The following is a 20,752-nucleotide window of genomic DNA, read 5'->3' on the forward strand; positions in this document are numbered from 1 at the left end:
TCCCATAGGACTGGTGTCCTTATAAAAAGGGGAAATTTGGACACGAAGACAGATATAGGGAGAACATCATGGGAAGACGAAGGCAGAAATTGGGTGTTGTATCTGTAAGGCAAGGATTGCCAGCAACCCGCTAGAAGCTAGCAGAGAAGCAAGGAACACACGTTCCCACACAGCCCTCAGAAGGAAGCAACTCTGCCAACACCAGACTTCCAGTCTCCAGACCGTGGGAGAATAAATTCCTGTCGGTTAAGCCACCCAGTTTGTGGTACTTGATGGCAGCCTTAGGAAACTAAGGCCGACCTCCATTTCCTCTGTGGGCTCCTGGGATCCAAGGATCCTGAGCATGAATCCAAGGGGAGGGCTCAGGGCTGTAAAGGACGTAGTTTTCCATGACAGGCTGGAAGGTGATCAAATCTGTAGATTCCTGAAGCCACTGGCTTTTTCTTTGCCTCCCTCCTGGTAAGGCTGTGTTACTGCTTGGTCACTTCTCTGGCTAAGTAGCTGAGAAGGCCCTGAGAAGTTTTTGTGTTTTTCTTGTGCAGGGGACCAAGAGCAAGAATACCAGACTTCTCAGCCGAAGGCATCAGCAGATTATCTATATTGTTTGTCATTCTTAACGTCTGGATGTCAAATGTACCCACATTCCCTAAATGCTCCCGACAATAAGACTGAATATTGGAGTTAAGGAAAAAACTTGTAAAATAAATGTCTGTGGATGAAACCAGATTCCAGGGTGTCCTTGGGATCTGGTACCATCCAAAAGTGATCCAGCAAATGTCGCCAAATCGTAAGAGCTCCAGGGATCCTTATAGGTGATGCTACCAACATCACTCATTTCACGAGAAAAAAAAAAGGAAGCTCGGGGAGGAAAAGCGATTTCCCCAGGTCACGTGACTGCTCAGCGGCAGAGTCAAAAGCAATAATGATCATGGTTGTGACAACAGTGAGAGTAGCTTAAATATATCTCATGCTTATTATGTGCCAGGCCCAATGCTAAGTGCTGATATGGATCATCTCATTTACTCCTTATGGTAACCTGGTAACCCGGGAGGTAGGCCCACCTGCAGTGAAGAGATGGGGGTTTAGCGAGATTAAATGGTGTCAGGCAAGTAGTAAGCGGTGGAACCTGGATTCTACTGCGGCCAATCCAACTTTCACTGCTCCTCCCCACACCTGACCCTCCTTGCCCTACGTTCACAGCTGCTTCCTGCACAGAGCCACGTGGCGACAGGAGAGCGCAGGTCTGTTTCAAAGACTGGGCTGGCGGTCCCAGGCAGCTGAAGAGGACCACATGCCTTATCGCTGATCCCATGCAGAGCCACACGCGCCCAGGATGGGCACACGGACCACAGTCGGCCTCCCGCTGTGCTCCCCAAAGAACAGGATTTCCCGCAGCAAACTGGGTCTTTCACCGTCTTCGGAAAGGAGGCTGCCTGTGGGTGGATGTCCATGCGAACAGTTCTCAAGACTCCAGGAAACAAGGCCCAAGGTGGGTAAAGAGCGATTGTTCCTTCTCCCAGCCGGGCTGAGGAACGTCAGCTCAGCACAGGACTGTGGTCTCTGCCGTGGAGCAGGGAGGAAAGAGCCGTGGAGTCAGAGAAAGCTGGATCCAGGGTCAGCCACTTCCGAGCTGTGTGCCAAGGTCAGTTACCTAACCTCCCTGAGCCTCACTTCCACAATTCATAATCAACCGACTGCTGGGAGGGCAACAGACGAGGTGTGCAAAGCAAACACGTCCTCCAGAAATATTGCTTCCTGTTTTCCTTGAGGAAAGCCAAGTGCAAAATTACAGCCTTGGGGGTAAGTCAGCTCACCTGTGTGTGTGAGAATTTACACATTTTCTCTCTCTCCTCTCTCTCATATACAGAAAACTGAACCCTGTCTCTTTAAGTGAATGGCAAAACTTTGCTTTTTATTTTTTTTATTGATTTCTTCTGTTTTCTGAATTTGAAGATGACTAGTTAATGAGATCAGTCAGGCTGCTTGAATTATCTTGCCTATTAATATTACACTCTTATAATGCATATCAAGTATAAATTATTAGAAGCAAAAGAAGTTGATTTTATCATGGTGATTTTTCCATAGCAAATAATTTTTAAACAATCCGATAATTGATGAATTATAAAATATCTTAGCAACTATGCTGTCAGTTTATTTGAAAGTAATAAAAATATGTAAAACTTTGCTTTTTAGATAAACCTCAATATTAAGGTGGTTCTCCATCTGGCAATTTTTTAAAAATTGAAGTATAGTTGATTTACAATATTGTGTTTCAGGTGTACAGCAAAGTGATTCAGTTATATATATATAAATATTTTTTCAGATTATTTTCCATTATAGGTTATTACAAGATATTCAATATAGTTCCCTGTGCTATATAGTAAATCCTTGCTGCTTTTCTATTTTCTGTTTAGTAGTGTATATCTGTTAATCCCATACTCCTAATTTATCCCTCTGCCCTCTCTTTCCCCTTTGGTAACCATAAGTTAGTTTTCTCTGTCTGTGATCTGTTTCTGTTTTGTATATAGATTCATTTGTATTATTTTTGAGATTCCACATATAAGTGATATCATGTAATACTTGTCTTTCTCTGATTCATTAAGTATAATATTCTCTAGGTCCATCCGTGTTGCTGCAAATGGCAATATTTCATTCTTTTTTATGGCTGAGTAGTATTCCATTATATATATATATATATATGTTACATTTTCTTAAGCCAATAGTCTGTTGATGGGCACTTGGGTTGTTACCATGTCTTGGCTATTGTAAATAGCACTGCTATGAACATTGGGGTGCATGTATCTTTTAGAATTAGAGTTTTCATCTTTTCCAGAGTGGGACTGCTGGAGCGTATGGTAGCTCTATTTTTAGATTTTTAAGGAACGTCTGTACTATTTTCCATAGTATTTACATACCAATTTATATTCCCACCAACAGTGTAGGAGGGTTCTTTTTTCTCCACACCCACCCCCCAGCATTTATTATTTGTAGACTTTTTGACGATGGCCATTCTGACAGGTGTGAGATAATACCTCATTGTGCTTCTGATTTGCATTTTTCTAATAATTAGCGATGTTGAGCATCTTTTCATGTGGCTGTTGGCCATCTGCATGTCTTCTCTGGAGAAATGTCTATTTAGGTCTTCTGCCCATTTTTTGGATGGTGTTGTTTGTTTTCTTGCTACTGAGTTGTATGAGCTGTTTGTATGTTTTGGATATTAACTCCTTGTTGGTTGCATCATTTGCAAATATTTTTTCCCACTCAGGAGGTTGTCTTTTTGTTTTGTTGATGGTTTCCTTTGCTGTGCAAGAGCTTTTAAGTTTGATTAGATCCCACTTGTTTATTTTTGCTTTTATTTCTATTGCCTTGGGAGACTGATCTAAGAAAATATTGCTATGATTTTTGTCCAAGAATGTTTTGCCTATATTCTCTTTTAGGAGTTTTATGGTGTCATGTCTTACATTTAGATCTTTAAACCATTTTGAGTTTATTTTTGTGTATCGTGAGAAGGTATGTTCTAACTTCATTGATTTACATGAGGCTGTCCAGCTTTCCCAGCACCACTTGCTGAAGAGACTGTCTTTTCTCCATTGCATATTCTTGCCTCCTTTGTTGAAGATTAATTGACTGTAGGTGTGTGGGTTTATTTCTGTGCTCTTCTGTGCCATTGATCTATTTGTCTGTTTTTGTGCCAATACCATCATATTTTGATTACTGTAGCTTTGTAGTATAGTATGAAGTCTGGGAGGGTTATGCCTCCTGCTTTGTTCTTTCCCCTCAGGATTGCTTTGGCAATTCTGGGTCTTTTGTGGTTCCATATAAATTTTAGGATTATTTGTTCTAGTGCTGTGAAAAATGTCATGAGTATTTTGATAGGGATTGCATTAAATCTGTAGATTGCTTTGGATAGTATGGCCATTTTAACAATATTCTTCCAATCTAAGAGCATGGGATATCTTTCCATTTCTTTGAATCATCTTCAATTTCTTTTATGACAATGTGTTCCTCCCTGTCTTATGGGGATGAACATGTATAATCCTCCAGCCATATGTATTAATATGAAAAATAAATGCCGAACAAGGCCATTAAAAAAACAAAACAAAAAACCCCACAAAAAACATATTGCAAGGCCAAAGGGTGACCTGGAGAAGGGGAGAGAAAGCCAGGTTTTTTTGGCTTTTGCAGTGATTCCAGATGTCTATGGATGGCTCTGGGCCCCAGTAGCACCCTTGGAACTGCTAGACTTCAATTCTCCTCTGACCTCTCCCAGGCTATGTAGCGGTGGGCAGGACTTGGGCTGTGGGAGCTGGCTGCACTCTCAAAGTGAGGCTGGGAAGATGCAGGACACCAAGGGCACACAGCCTGGCCCCATCGCCTTCCCCTTGGGCAGCAGGTCCCATCTGCAGGTCGCTTCTACAGAAGACCCTGCTCCCAGACACCCTCAGTTCACCTTTTTAAACGTATGTCCACAGAGTTCACTGCTGACCCCCGCCCTGCACTGAGTCTGGCTCACTGAGGATACTCAAATGTTCGTTAATGAATGAAAAACAAGAAGAGAGCACAGTGCTGTTAGAGGTGGCTGGTTACACAAGATTGATGACAAAGTTCACATTTCAGGGTGTGTTTTTTTTTTTTTAAAGAGTATTACAGTGATTTTGACTATGTGGCCTCTTGCTAAGCCCCTGGGCTTCTACCTGGAATCCTACCACTTGGTCAGGGACATTCCGCATGGTAGAGAACCAACCACCCGATGGGTCACTTAATCCCAGAGCACTAGTTCTTAGCTTTGGGGGAAACTGCAAAGTCACTGGGCCCCTTTTCTTATGGCCACTGTTCGAACGTTTCCACCAAGTGGATGCCCTGCCTCTCTCTGAACACTATCCAGGACAGGGAACCCACTGGCTCCCGCAGCTGTCCCTTTCTATCTTGGGCACACCTTGGAATGTTAAAAAGTACTACCTAATTCTTCAGCAAAATCTGTTTCCCTATTACTTTACCTTTGGGGAAGCATGAAACAATTAGAATTCTTTTCCCATGTGTTAGCTTTCTGTTCCTATTTCTCTTTACTTTTCCCTGTAGGGATTTCCCTTAGGCCCTGTGGACTTGAGAGAGAATAACACCGCAGTCCATGAGATAGAAAAGCAAGCACTGTGATTGTAATTTATTCAATCTTATCTCAATCATATTTCTGAGTCCAACTTTCTTTTATTGGGAAGGGGCATGGTCTAATTTGAATTAGAACTGAGAAAAGGAAAACATGGTGACACGGAGAAAGAATAAGTAATTTCTCAGCGGATGAGGAAAATTTCACACTATCCTACATTATGTCAACTCTGAAGGTCCGGCAGAAGCTCTTTCCCTGCAGCAGTTTGGGGAGCCTCTGTGGTTGGGGAAATTGCTGAGACTTGTAAGTCAGGTCTCCCTGCTCGCAGAGAGGTTCAAAGGCAGAAGGAATCAGAGGGCCACTGGCTCTTCCTGTCCCTTTTCCATCAGTTGGATATTATCCTGTGGAGTTCAAATGGAATCGGATTTTAGACTCACTAGGCAGGCTCCTGACGAGGTTACAAGTGCAGGTTTGGGTTTGAATCCCAGCTCCACCGTCTTCTAGCTCAGTGACCTTGGACCAGTTACCTTTCTGTGCTTCATTCTCATCAGCCATCAAATGAAGAAAATGATGTCTTTGGAGAGTTGTTAACACATGTAAAGTGCTTGAGCAGTGCCTGGCACAGTAAGTGCTCAGCAAATGTTGCCCCTTGTCTTTGTCCCAGGCCCCCAACCCCCGCCCCAAGATGCACATGCAATTAACAGCCCAAAGCATGAGTTTGTACCAGTGGGGCCCCAACCGAAACAGTCAACTTGGAAACCCAAGATGGCTAAGTTCTCCATATGCAGAAGAATGTGCAACTTCTGAGTTAGCATCCATTGAGCAGGTGTTGATGCTAATGCCAGGCCCCTGTTTTTGGGCTTTCACTTATATTATCTCACTTGGTCTTGACAATAACAAAGTCTATTGGTAAGTACCATGGACTGAACTGTGTCCCACCCCAAATTCATATGCTGAACTCTAATCCCTAGTATGACTGTATTTGGAGATATGGGGCCTTTAAGGAGGTAATGAAGGTTAAATGAGGTCATAAGGGTGGGGCCCCAATCCAACAGGATGGGTGTCCTTATAAGACAAGGAAGAGACACCAGGAGGGTATATGCACAAAGGAAAGGCCATAGGACACAGAGAGAAGGTGGCTGTCTGCAAGCCAAGGAGAGAGAGGCCTCGCCAGAAACCAACCCTGCTGGCACCTTGATCTTGCACTTTTAGCCTCCAGAACTGTGAGAAAATGGATTTCTGTTCTTTAGGCCACCCAGTCTGTGCTCTGCTGTTATGGCAGCTAGTTGACTAACACAGTAAGTATTAAGGTTGTAGAAAATCATAAAAAAGAATACAGTAAAATGTATAGGCATGTGGGTGCTCTAGAATTTTCTACCATCCATCTTCCATATAATACTAGGGCAGAAAGAAAGGTCTCAACACCCAGACATCTGCAAGATGACTTTCCTTTTGCTCCTCCCTTGAGTATCTCAGAGGGTCTCAGACTTTGTCAACGTGGTCACACACACAGAATCACATATAGTCTTTATTGATGAGTTAGAGGAGTTTCAAGGGAAAATTTGATGATGAGTCCAGGTAGCACTCTGGCTTTTAACTCTTGCACTTCTTTGAAGTGTGAACTCAGACAAGTCATAGCCACGATAGTCACCTTTTAGGTTCCCTGATGCACCAAGTTCCCTCCTGTCTCAGGGTCTTTGGGTATGTGGTTTCTTCTGCCTGGACTGTTTCTCCTCTCCTCTCTGCCCAGCCAACTCCTACTTAACCTTTTGGATTTCAATTCATCCACTGCTTGTTTAGAGAAACCTTGCCCAACCCCCTAAATCAGGTCAAATTGCCCTAATCTATATTCTCACAGTTCCATGCGCCTTTCCTTCAAAAAATCTTGTCACCTGGCAACATTTCCTTTTTGTTTGATGGAAGATTATTTGGTCAAAGACTATGGGCTCCATGAGGGCAGGGACATGCTGGGCACTGCTGCCTTCCAGAGCCTGGCACACTGCAGGCTTTCCACAAATGCTGATGGATGAATGAGCCAAGGCACTTATTATGGACATGTGGACTAGTTGCTTCTCCTCCTTGGGGCCAGCATCCTTCCTCTGAAAAATGAGGGGCTTCAATTTCATTATGTTCCTAAGTCACTACAAGCTGCCTAAAGCACAGTGGGAATTCCTAGTGTGAGAAACTCCAGAATTAGGTAAAAGGAAGTGATAGCGGTTAACTCTCCATGAGGTACCAGGGCAGCGAGGCTAAGGTACAGTCCCTGAGAAGTATCACCCAGTAAATAGCTAGTGATCGATTCTCCAACAGACCTTTCCCTCAAGCTGCCCACACACAGGGAAAGCAGATTGTCACCAGTTCCTCTCCTCTGATGGCTGTCATCTGATGGGACTAGTGAGTGATAGAAAAAAAAAATGAGGAGAAGCAAAGGACTGAGGTACCAGATCCTGGATAACTGGAAGCCAACTATCTTTGTTAATTCTCAGGTTGGTTTGATAAACTGCTGTTAAGCATCTGTTCTGAATCAGGCACTGGGGGATTCAGAGATTAATGGCCTATGGTGCCTGCCTTTAAGGGTCTGATAGGGGAGAGACAGGGAAATAGTTAATTACAACATTTTCACTTATCCATCCATCCATTCACATATCTGTATTTGGACGGGTAATCTGAACAGATGATGGGGTTATACCTATCCTGGATCCTAAATTGTATCCAGGATCCAATGTTGGCAGCCTTGAATATTTTAAGCAAGCTGAACTATGGAAAATATTTTTTTCCTGACATTTCACAGATTTACCTCTTCCCCAAAGCCATCCCTAATCCTCAGGAGATGGAAATTGTCAGAAATCAGGAGGCAGCAAAGTAGTGAATAGTTGCGTATTAGTTCCCACTCCACATAGAATTAAGAAATGACCACGTCCTGTTGGTCCAGCCTGGGCGGTGATGGTGGTGCCACTGTTGGCAAGGTGGCGGGCCACGGTGGTGGGGTCAGGCAGTGACCTGACAGATGAGACGGGGCCTCCAGGCTCCACCAGCCGCTAGCTGAGGAACCCAGGGCAAGCATCTCTGAGCCTCCGTTTGGCCCTCTGTAAAATGGGGAAAGAGCCGTACCTCTCTCAGAAGGTTGTCATGAAGTGTAAATGACTTAATAGATGTGCTGGGAAGAATGCTGAGCACATGGCATATACAAATAAATGGAAATTCTTCGTGGTAGCAGAGCCGGGCAATTCCGTCTGGCCAAACATCAAGGCATATGTCTGACATTCTCTGGCTCAAGTATTCTGACTCATTTTTAGGAAAGGAGGAGTTTATTTTTTGGCCTCTTACCAGGACAGATCTCTCAGTGGATAGCTCGATGATTGTTTGGACTCAGAGACTGAATCAAGATGCCCCAATTCAAGGCTTGGGAAGGATTCCTTATCTTTGTGTCTAATCTCAGGGCCAGGGTGAGCCTGGACATTCAAATACTGTCCTGAGCCTTGCCAAGCTTCAGCCAGAGGAATTGGTCAGGGTGGGTACGCTTCACTCCCACAGAGGAAATCCCATCCTAGAGTCAGCGCCCAGCTGCTTACCCAAGTTTTTTCTCACTCTCTCTCTCTCATATGTGCATCACATAACACCTTTCATGAAATCAAAACCATGCATCATTCCCAGGATTATTATGTGTGTGGCAACTGCACTCAACTGCAGGTTCCTAAATAAATATGTGTTTAAATAAAGACATCACTGAATATTTATGAATTTCAAGAGACCCATGTGTTTGGTTCATAAAAGCTGTGAAGTATTTGGAGAGGTTTTTTCCCCTCGAGGTTGGAAGCTTCCTTGAAGGGGTGCCTCTGTCGGGACTTGGGAGAACTTTTGGCTGCCGCCACCGGCACAGACGGCGGCCCCTTTCTCAATTCAGTGGCACCCGAAAAATATCAGGAGGCCCATTAGGGATATCAGATGTCACAGGTGTTGAGTAGATCTTAGCTTGTTGTTTAGGAATGTTTTCTAGCACACACTTGTGGCGTTCACCATAAATAAACATAAAAAAGCGGTTCCTGGGTGTTCCTGTTTTTTGGGGGGACTTGACTAGTTCCTACATCTCTGAATTATTTGATGTTAATTCAAAAGTCAACTCTAAAAACCCTAGGTATCTGCCGCCACAGGAGCGGGTCAGGGGTGGGAGGTGCTATCAATCAGAAATGGGGAATTTCTGTCAGAAATAAAGAGGCAGAAACGGCAGTAGGAAGAGTGAAGGCTCCGGAGTGAAACCGAGGTGCTGGCTGGGAGAATGTGGATAAGTTCCTTGGTTTCTGAGTCTCAGTTTCTGGTTTTATAAAAATATAGAGAAGCATACCTCTCAGGGCCGCTAGGAGAATTGAATGAGACCATCTGTGGCCACAGCGCCCAGCTCAGCCTCTGAACTCAGGAGGCCTTGCCTCTTTCCTTCCTTCCTTCCTCCCTCCCTCCCTTCCTTCCCAAAGCTTCTCTTTATGGTTTCAGCATTTCTTCCCCCTTCTCCTTCTCTTGGGCCTCAGGTGGGGGTCAAGCACAGTGGCAACCAGCTCAGATGGGCGCTGTCAACTGTTGGTGTTGGTATCGTTTGGGAGAGAAAAGATGGGGACAGGTGGCCTTGGGGGCCAGTGGGGGGCTGCCATCCCTAGATACCTCCCACTCAGCGATGTGCATCCAGAGCCCACTCTGGACACAGGAACAATTAGCATCCTTATATCCAAACTGAGCAAACACAACTGGTTCAGAATAACTTTTGCCTGCTGTGGAAAGCCATCAGTTTTTCTTTTAGTTTGCCTCTTCTCATTGTTTGCCGAATCCCAAACTCAGCTTCCTGGCTACGCCAAACCTCTTTTGGTTCCGCAGCTGCACCATTCCTTTTCTTGTCTCTGGACCCTTGCTTGGCTCTTCCTTCCACTTGAAACACTCTTCCTTGTCTGTGCACTTGGCTAGCTCCTGAGTCAGCTGTCCCTTCCTCCAGGAAGCCTTCCCTGACTCCCAGCCTGGGTGTCCCTCCTGCGTGCACGTCTCCATCATGCCACGGAGCACCCTGGCGAATACAGGAAAGAGCAATTTCCCCTCTTGTTGGTCTGACTGAGCTCCAGGTGAAGGAGGACTCTATCTTCTTCACCTTGTCCTCTCTAGTGCCTAGCACATTCGCCCGCACACAGTAGGTGCTCAGGACGTATTTGTTGAATTGAATTGAACCCAACTGTCTACTGTGTGGTAGGTGGAAAAGGCAATCATGTAGACTTATGTTTATGCATCAGAAAAATCTGGGATGGAAGACGGGGCAAGCTAGGAGCTTTCAGGCAGAATCTGATTGGACAAAAAACAAAAAAATTGCTCCTTCATTTCAACAAGGGGGATATGGGCTGGTTTGGTAGGGTCTTTTTTTTTTTTATTGAATTTGTTACAAATTGCTTCTGTTTTATGTTTTGGTTTTTTGGCCAGTGAGGCATGTGGGATCTCAGCTCGCCGACCAGGGATCGAACCCACACCCCCTGCATTGGAAGGTGAAGTCTTAACCACTGGACTGCCAGGGTAGTCCCTGGTAGATTCTTATAAGAAGCAAGAAAATGGCCAGAGGGAGGATGAAACCGTTGTAGCCAGGTGGAGGCGGGTGGTTGGTGCGATGCATAATGCCCTTTAACCCCTCCTGTCACTAGCTCACCTTCCTCACCCCCAACCCATTACCACTTCCTCCTGCAAAGCTGGAGGAGAAAGACTTGATGGCATTCTGTGATTGGCTGCTCATTAAATTGCTCTTTTAGTAGCTGATGGAACCGGCTAAAATAAGGTTTCTAGAGGACTTTATTTATTTGCCAGGTGCCTCGTTTTATTACTGAATAAATGAATTAATGAGGGACATGGCTGGCCAAAGTTGTCCGAGTTCATAAATAAAAAGGTATGGTAATTTCCAGGGCTCCCTTGGGGACCTTATCAATCATTCTAGAGGTTTTTACCTTTCATTATGTCTAAAGATGACATGGTGGTGGCGCGGGGCTTCCATTTCCTTTTAAGTGACCTCTGGAGAAGCCAAGCCGGGCAGATTGTAAATCGTGCCTCTCCCTCCTGGTTCTAAGCTGCCCTTGGAATACTTCGGCTTTGGCCGAGGTAGACCTTTCCCTCCTGTATCCGTCTCTCTACTATCCCCCCCCCACCCCGCCCCCTTTTCTAAACTTACCATCAAGAAAGCTGCCATGCTTCAGGCCCTGATTTGCACAGACCTCTGGTGAAGCACAAACACCAGGGGCTTGGGTGGCACGTCCCATTTTGTGGATGACATGGCCATTAGTGACCATGGTAACCTCCCTTCCCAGGCTTTCGTGGCTCCACCGACCTAATTTACACCAGTCTCTTCCAGATTTGAAGGGGCTCTGGGGACCCCATCAGCGCAGCCACAAGCGGGGTTACTTAATGAGACACACACGGGTGCACCTTCCTTTAGCCGCGGCGAGGTAAATACCAGGTACTTTCAAAACCTTTCAGGTTAAAGGAAACAATCCCAAATTTTTATTCAGTAAACGTAGACACTTATTCTTTAAAAAAAATCCAAAAAGAAAAGAAAAAGAAAAAGGAAAAGACATATCCTTTCACGTTTGTTTCTTACACCAGTGAACACAAAACAGGCCTTGTGTTGCGTTACCTTGTTACTAGACTTTAGAATGGACGGACCCCCCAAAGGCCACAGGCAGTGATGCTGTCACCTATCAGCACTGCCTTGCAAATAAAAACATAAAATCTAGCAACACCTATTCTTCTTCCTTTGTCTTAAAAGAGCTTGAAAGAAGAACCCATGATCTGTGTCAATATCTCTGTACCCGACAACTGTATCGACTCTGGCAATAGAAAGAAAGAAACCCAGCCTCCTGCCCTGGCTCCCGGGGTGGGGGGGGGCAGGTGGCATTACCTGTCTAGGCCTGGCTGGCCTCAGCAGGGACGCTGTCGGAGTCCGAGTCAGCCAGTTCCGCCGCGCCGTCTGCCGCCGTCTGACTCCAGCTGTCCGACCTGTCTGAGACGGCGTCCTCCTCTCCGACCGTCACCTCCACCCAATCCACGATGCCCGACTCCTCGTTCTCGTCGCTGCCCTGGCCGTCCCGACTGTTGCCCTCTGATCTGTCCGAGGTGGCCTCCGAGGGCTTTGCCGGCAAACCGTCTTTTGCTTGCTCGCCGCCCGCTTTCATCCTGGGGCCCAGCTTCTCCAAGTCCTCCTCGCAGAGCTTTTTGGGGTCCTTGTGGTACTGCGGGCCGCCCTCGCTCCCGTTCTTCGAGCTCTCGGCGATGACGGTTCTTGCCGCCTTCCTCGACAGGGCGTCGTAGCCGTGATCATCCGCCACGTGCTGCTGCTGGTACAGCTCCAGCCACTTCAAGGTTCCAGTTTTTAGCAAGCATCTGTTCTCCTTGAACCAACGCACGATTTCAGTTCGGACCAGGCCGGTCTTTGCCGCCAGCTGGTCGTACTCCTGGGGCGTTGGCCACTGCGTTCTTGCAAATGTGCTCCTCAGGAGTTGAACCTGTTCTTGATTTTTTGTAATTGCTGGTGAGGGGCTGGGCAAAGAGCTGGGCACCTGGGCACTGGAGAACTGCTCGAGTCGAGACAGAGCACCATTGGGGGCCACCGCATCTGGGCCTTTCTTGCTGGACCCCATGGAATCCAGGACGGCCTGTTCCATGCTGTCCCGAAGCTTCCGCCTCTCCGAGAACCAGGAGTCGATCTCTCTCCTGCTCAGCTTGGTCTCCACTCTTAGCCTGTCCAGTTCTGCTTGGGTCGGGAAAGAGCTTTTCAGAAAGCTGTCTTCCAGGATTTTCACCTGACCTTGGGTTTTCTCTTTGAACTTCTGCGGGGCAAAGTCTGGGTACGCGTGGTAAGTGCGGCCGTGTCGGGAAGCCGCGATGGCTAGCTGGTCTTTGGCAAGGGATTCGCTGGTGATGTGGACGATGCCCCTTTGACACCGATACCGGTGGTCGCTGAACCACTTCTTGATCTCACTCCTGGCGAGGCCGGTCACCTCGATGAGCCGGTAGACCTCAGCGTCGTCGGGGAACTGGCTCTGGAGGAAGCTCGCCTTGAGATGTGCGATCTGCTCCTTCGTCTTCTTGCGGTCGCTGGCCGGGGTCAGCGAAGGGTTGGCCACCTTGGGTGGAGGCTCTGGCACTTGAGCGATGTGTGGGCGCTTGGGCTCCGGGGCAGCTTGGGGAGTCACTAGAGGTCTCTTCTGGCCGTGGTTGGTCACTCCGGCCACGGCGAGTGTGATGGGGGAGCAAGAGACGGTGGTTGGCCCGCTGGTCACCTGAGTCAGCACGAGGCTGGTCTGGCCGAGGATCTGGCACGGAAGCGCTGTCTGGAGGATGGGCTGCGACATCTTTGTGGGGGCCAACTGGGCGGGCAGCACAGTGATCGTTGGGGGCACTGACTGGATGGTACCATTAAACATCTTCTTCCGGGCCTCCTCCACCTCCTCCGGGGACCAGCTGATGCCATGCTTTAAGCGCTGGGTGGCAAACCAGATCCTGATGTGCTCCTCTGGGTGTTTGGAAGCAGCTGTGAGCCAGGACAACTCAGCCTGCGTTGGGTAAGGGAACTTGTTGAAGGAGTTGATCATGGTGGCGTTGGTGTCCAGGGCAGAGTTGTATTTGGTAGTGTTCAGCGGCACGGGGACCTTGGGGACAAGGTTGATATTTGGTGGGAGCTGGACAGAAGGCATAACGTGTCCTAACGTGTCCTGGAGGAGCTCCACGCCCCCGAGTCTTGAGAGGATCTCAGCCGCGTCTGTCACCAGGCGGGTGGTCCCTTCCACGTGGTTCTCGGGGGCGGCCTCCTCTGGCTTCTTGGGCACCTTCTTGGCATCGGCTTTCGGTTTCCCTGGCTTCATGATGGGGGTTTTACTCACCGAGATCCCGGGGTCATTGTCCCCGCTTCCGGGGCCGCTGGTGGTGATGGACACGATGTGGTTGGTGGCATCGATGGACTGCTCTAAGACGGTCTGATTATTGCGCTTGATGAGCTTCAGCTTGAAGTTGGTCTCCCCGGGGTGGAACTTGGAGTTGTGGTCAGACAAGGAGTCATACTTTTTGGTTGTGAAGTTACATTCGGCACACACGTAGAGCGGGTTGAGAATCACGTTGGGGTGCTGCATGTCAACGTGCTCCGTGAACTCGTTCAGGTTTTGCGTGGAGTAGGGGCAGTATTTGCATTCATAACCACCTTGGAGTTTTTTGGATTGATTTTCCCCTGTAGATTTCACCTCTATCACTTCATTTTCTTTGGAAGAGTTTTCAGGTTCTGCTGCCCAAGTGTCCTTGGCCATTTCGGGCTGTGGCGTGCCGATTCCTTTCTCTTTGGCCCTGTCTGCTTCCTCGGGCACGTCTTGTTCTACTACTTGTGACGTCCGAACCATGCATGGGGTTGTGGATTTTCGTTTGCTCGCCATGCTGTCTGTCTGTGTGCAATGGCTTATTTTGGGGATGGGGGCGGGTAGGGAAGGGGCAGTGAAATGTTTGGAACTACTAAGATAAAAGGCTTTTGGCTTTATGCCCCGCTCCAACGGCTTTGGCTTCACTTGAACGCTGAAGTCTGGTGCTTGAGTTTCCAGAATGATTTCAGTGCAGGAGATTGTAACTGTTCCAAAACACAAGAGGCAGCATCATATCTGTGGGACAAGAACAAAGAGAGTGTCAGTGTTTCCTCACAAGGCAAAAGAAACTAGCATTTCTTTCTAAGTTGCTCCCATGACCCATCCCAACTGGCACCCAAAGCAAATACCCAGGTGCGCACAGAGGGTGTGAGAGTGGGTACACCTAAAAATGAAAGATCACATTCTTCTTCTCTTCCATTCTCTGGGAGGGGCAGTGGGAACAGGCCCAAAGCAAGCAAATGAGGATGCAGGTCACTCATTCATGTTTAGAGACCAAGGGATACAGAAAAGCAACAAGGGCACTGAGATCTTATGAAGTGGTGGGTAGGGTGGTGGAGGGAACCTCGCAGTGAAGTGTTGGTTGGGTTCGCAAGCCGCTTTTATGGATGGTACATCAGAAGCAAGATGCTTGCCTGGGGCTGGCAAGTGGAATTTATATAGGAGTTAGAAAATGGATGTGAATGTTTCGTTTATTATCATAAAGGTAAAATCACTATAGAAAATCCAGAAAAGGCATCAAAGTATAAAAAAGAAAAACATCACCCCAAATATCGTAGTTCCTTCATTTCACTTGAACATTTCCCAGTTTCACAAACTTTGAGCAAAACATGATTAAAAAATGGCTGCATGACATTACATTGTAGGAATATACCATACATGATGTATTTAGCCATTGGACTTTTGCTGGATATTTATTCCTAATTTTTGGCTCTTCTCGACAAAATTGTAGTCAATACCCTTAGTCCTTATTTCTGAAGTAAAAGCACTGGGTCAAAGGAGGTCAACATTTTACATTCTCTTGACTCATATGGCCAAGTTTTTGCATCATTTGGCCTTTTTGCCGGCAGTGAATGAGTGCCCGACTCACCACTTAGCTTACATGAAATATTACCATTAAAAAGCCTGGCCAATTAGATACGGGAAAACTGCTTTAATATGCTTTGGTGCTTCTCTTGATTGCTAATAAGGGTGAACAGTTTCCAAAATTCACTTGCCATTTGTATTCTTTTGTGAATTGTGGATTTATGCCATTTAAAAAAAACATACTTTATTATCATTTTTTAAAATTATTATTTATTCATTTATTTAGGCTGTGCCAGGTCTTAGTTGTGGCACGCGGGATCTTTAGTTGTGGCATGTGGACTTCTTAGTTGCAGCATGCATGCAGGATCTAGTTCCCTGACCAGGGATCAAACCCAGGCCCCCTGCATTGGGAGCGCAGGGTCTTACCCACTGGACCACCAGGAAAGTCCCTATGTCATTTTTATATTGTGATGCCCAGTGGTTTTATTATTAATTTATGAGTTCTTTCTATATTAAAAACATTAGTACCTTTCTATATTTGTTGCAAAAATCTTCCAGTCTGTCATTTACCTTTTAGTTTTGCATATGGTATTTTTTCATGTTTTACAGGTAGAAATTTTTTATTTTTAGATGGCAAATTTATCAATCTTTTTCTCTTGTGGTTTCTTTCATTGTGATTTTACATTTAGAAGGTGATTCCCTGCTTTGATAGCTGAGACCTATTATTCTATGTTTTCTTAGAGTGTTTTGGCTTTATTTTTTACATTTAACTTGTCTGGACTTGAACTGAACTGATCTTGGGGTAAGCTGTGAGATACATTTCTAACCATTTTTCTTGAAAGTTATCAATTATCTCAATAGCATGTATAGTGTTATTTATTTCTCACTAATTTGTGAAGCCACCTTGGCCATACATTAAATTTTTCTATATACTAGGTTGTTTCTGGATTATCTGTTCTGTACCTCTTATCTAGCTCTTGAGCCTTACACTTACGCTTCACTTAAATTTTTTTTTGTAGATTAGAGCATGTTTTAACATCTGGTAGAGTGAGTTTCTCTTTATCATTCCTCTTTTGCCAAATAATTCTGGGTTATTCTGATCACCTATTAATGTAAATCAGTTCTCATGAATCAGAATCATCTGCAAAATAAAATTCTGTTAGAATGTTGATTGGAATTGCATTAAACAAATATTAATTTAGGAGTACGGGAACAATTTGCTTATTATAAGGTAGGTTATGTTAACAGAACCCCAACAGGGGAAGTGATGGGCTGGACCACGCTGAGTATCTAAATGCACGGGCTACCATAGAGGATGGCCTTTCATTGTGTGTTTGGAAACAGGGGTAGCTGACATGACATCCGGGGAAAGGGGGTGGAGGAGATAGCATATCCTCTCCCGTCCCTCCCACGGGCCTAGGTTTGAGTTCCACTGAAGAGAGGGCTCCAGGCAGAATTAATGGACTTATTTTCAAGAGCAACCCTCTGGGACTTGGGGCCCCACTTATCTGCTTAGGGAGTCAGGTGACAAACCTGTGCAGGACTCGGGGGAGCGGCATCCCTCCCCTGTGAACCCAGAAACGGCCACTCTGAGGCATTTTCATGCTGGGCAATTTCTTTTTTTTTTTTTTTTAACATCTTTATTGGAGTTTAATTGCTTTACAATTGTGTGTTAGTTTCTGCTTTATAACAAAGTGATGCTGGGCAATTTCACCAGCAGTGGGTGAGGGTCCCTCAGGGCACTGGTGAGGACAGGAGACGGGCACAGCAGAGCAGAGGGGAGCTGTGTCTTTTTGCTGACAACACCCAAATTGACATGTTTAGCTGAACATCAGACTCTTGATTTTCCCCCTCAAACATGGGTCCTGCCCCCCCACCCCCACCATGTCTACAGCTCTTCACCTCCATCTCTACGGCACACTCAGGCCAAAATCCTCTTTACCTCACCCCCAAATTAGTCCATCAGCGATCCTGTTGACTCTGTCTTCAAAATAAACCCAGTATCGGACCACTTCCATCTCCCGTCTGGAAGCCTCCCACAGGCCTCCTGCTTACTTCCTCTCCAGAGCAGCACAGGGATTTTCTTTCTGCTTCTTGATGGGCTTTATTTATGGTTTGAAATTCATTTTGGTACTGAAAAGCACTTAAATGTTATTTTTTAATCTCTAAAGGTTTTTTAAAAATCGAAGTATAGTTGGTGTATAATATTATGTAAATTACAGGTATACAATGTAGTGATTCACAGGTTTTGAAAGTTATACTCCATTTATAGTACTACAAAATGTTTGCTGTATTCCTCGTGGTGTACAATATATCCTTGTAGCTTACTTTATGACTAACAGTTTGTACCTCTTAATCCTCTCCTATCTTGCCCCTCCCCCTTCCCTCTCCCCACTGGTAACCACTAGTTTGTTCTCTGTATCTGTGAGTCTGCTTCTTTTTCGTTATACTCAATAGTTTGTTGTACTTTTTAGATTCTACATATAAGTGATTTGTGTTTGTCTTTCTCTGTCTGGCTTATTTCACTGAGCATAATACCCTCCAAATCCATCCATGGTGTTGCAGATGGTAAAATTTCGTTCTTTTTAAGGCTGAGTAGTATTCCATTGTGTGTGTGTATCACATCTTCTTTATCCATTTATCTGTTGATGGACACATAGGTTGCTTCCATATCTTGGCTATTGTAAATAATGCTGCTATGAACACTGGGGTGCATATATCTTTTCAAATTAGTTCCTTTTTTTTTTTTTTTTTAAGAAATATACCCAGGAGTGGAATTGCTGGGTCATATGGTAGTTCTAGTTTTAGTTTTTGAGAAACATCCATACTATTTTCCACAATGGCTGTACCAATTTACATTCCCACCAACAGTGTATGAGGGTTCCCTTTTCTTCATATCCCTGCCAACATTTGTTATTTGTATTCTTTTTGATGATAGTCATGCAGAGGGAGATTTTAAGATAGGAATCAGTTCAGGGCACTGTTCTGCATGAAGCCCTCTCTCGGCTTCCCATCAGAGTGACCTCCAACCCCGGCACGTTCTGGTCCATGCTCCCCTCCCCACTTGCTCCTCTCACTGCGGCTGCTGGAACAGGTGTATCCCTTCCATCACAGGGCCTTTGCCAGGAAGTCCACCCCTAGAGCGCCTCGGTTTTCATGGCTCCATGTAAAAGTCACCGTTCCACAGAGAGGCCTTTCCTGACCCGCCATTCCACGTAAAATACTGCCTCTCCCAGTTCCCCAGTCACTCTCTCCCTGCTTTGCTTTCTTCATAGCACCATATATATATATATATATATATATATATATATATATAGTCATTGAAATATAATTGATTTACAATGTTGTGTTAGTTTCAGGTGTACAGCAAAATTGTTCAGTTATACAGAGATATATATATATTGGGTTAGCCAAAAAGTTTGTTTGGGTTTTTCCCGTAAGATCTTACCGAAAAACCCAAACAAATTTTTTGGCCAACCCAATATGTATATGTATTCCTTTTCAGATTCTTTTCTATTCTAGGTTATTACAAGACATTGAATATAGTTCCCTGCATAGCACTTTTTAATATTCAAAATTTACTTATATATTTTTGTGGTTAAAGGAAGAGGCAGGAGAGAGTCTCTACCCATTTTCTCCTAATACAGCAGCCACTGGCCACATGTGCCTCTTTAAATTTACATTAATTAAAATTAAATAAAATTTAACATCCAGTTTTCAGTGGCACCAGGCACATTTCGAGTGCTCAGTAGCCACACGTGGCTGGTGGCTATTGTATTAAACAGCGCGGGACATCACTCTCATTGAGGGACCTTCTACCGGACGGTGGTGTTCTAGAATATAAACTCCACAAAGGCAGGAACTCTTCACTGTGATTTCCCCGGAACCCAGAGCAGTATTTGGTCCACAGTATGCTTTCCATAAAGATTGGGTGAATGTTAAATTAACTGCAGAGTGGCTACCCTGAGGGAACTGCTGCTGACGCAGACCAGTGATGTCCGGGCACATCTCGTGGATGCTCAGTGATGTGGGTGCGTGCATGTGTATTGCGTGCATGTACATTGCACGTGTGTGCGCGCGCACACGAACATGCCTGCACTTGCACGTATGTGCACATATGTTGCATGTGTTGTGTGTGCATGCGCATACGCCTGCATCTGCACGTATGTGCACGTGTGTGTGTGCACGTGTGAATGTGTATGAGTGAGCACGAGGGCTTCTATGAGCGGAGGAACTCGGTAAGGGAAAGGAGGTCCTACAGTTCTGTAGGGGTTACCACTGACGTAGCAGAATGTGGCCAAATCTGTGCCCACTATCCAAGAGGCCTGGGCCTTTGAATTATGATTTTTTTTTTTAAACTTTGGGTTTATTTATTTTATTGATTTATTTATTTATGGCTGTGTTGGGTCTTCGTTTCTGTGCGAGGGCTTTCTCTAGTTGTGGCAAGTGGGGGCCATTCTTCATCGCGGTGCGCGGGCGTCTCATTATCGCGGCCTCTCTTGTTGCGGAGCACAGGCTCCAGATGCGCAGGCTCAGTAATTGTGGCTCACGGGCCTAGTTGCTCCGTGGCATGTGGGATCTTCCCAGACCAGGGCTTGAACCCGTGTCCCCTGCATTGGCAGGCAGAGTCTCAACCTCTGCGCCACCAGGGAAGCCCTGAATTATGATTTTTAAAAGAGAGGGAGCAGAAGTCGACTTTTCTTTTGCAGAACAAAGAAATTGGGCAGGAATAGGTGCAGGGGAGAGAAGAGACTTTTTTCACAGAAACTCCTTTATCTAGAATTATTTAAATCTGTTGACAAGTGAGGCCAAGAAATGAGCCAAATTTGTGGTGAAATATCCTAAAAGCTTTTTGATGTTCTAAGAACTGTGGTTCAGAATAGACGGTATCTTCTAAAACGTATTTGGCAACCAGGGGTGCAAACCACAGCAGATTAAAAAGAAGGGAAGATGAAGGAAGGAAAGAGAAGGGTGGGGAGGGCTCAGAAAACAGTGAGCCTTTGAAGAATTCCTCTCCCAAGGTCCCCCCAGTGAAGCTGCAAGAACCACTGCCCTTGGAAGAATAATCCGAGCACAACAAGGGGGTGAGTGTCTGCAGAGCAGTAGAGACTTGGCGTCTGTCTTTCTGAAAGTCTGTGAGCCACCAGTGAGGTCAGGACCAGTGCCACGAGGCCTGCTACTCGCCGGCGTGAAGGCTGCATATTTCTGG

At 45.7% G+C, this 20,752-nt stretch overlaps 1 protein-coding gene across 7 annotated transcripts in view; it reads right to left on the reverse strand.

The window, feature by feature from the left end:
• Positions 1-20,752, reverse strand: part of ZHX2 (zinc fingers and homeoboxes 2) — a 172,574-nt gene that overhangs the window by 2,248 nt on the left and 149,574 nt on the right. For all 7 annotated transcript variants that reach the window (XM_007188845.2, XM_007188841.2, XM_007188842.2 and 4 more), the window contains one exon: positions 12,015-14,754. In XM_007188845.2, coding sequence (XP_007188907.2) covers positions 12,019-14,535 — 2,517 coding nt within the window. In that variant the 5' untranslated portion in view covers positions 14,536-14,754 and the 3' untranslated portion in view covers positions 12,015-12,018. The remainder of the gene's footprint in view (positions 1-12,014; positions 14,755-20,752) is intronic.

This window comes from Balaenoptera acutorostrata, chromosome 17 (genome assembly GCF_949987535.1).
Source record: "Balaenoptera acutorostrata chromosome 17, mBalAcu1.1, whole genome shotgun sequence".
Classification (NCBI taxonomy): Eukaryota; Metazoa; Chordata; class Mammalia; order Artiodactyla; family Balaenopteridae; genus Balaenoptera; species Balaenoptera acutorostrata.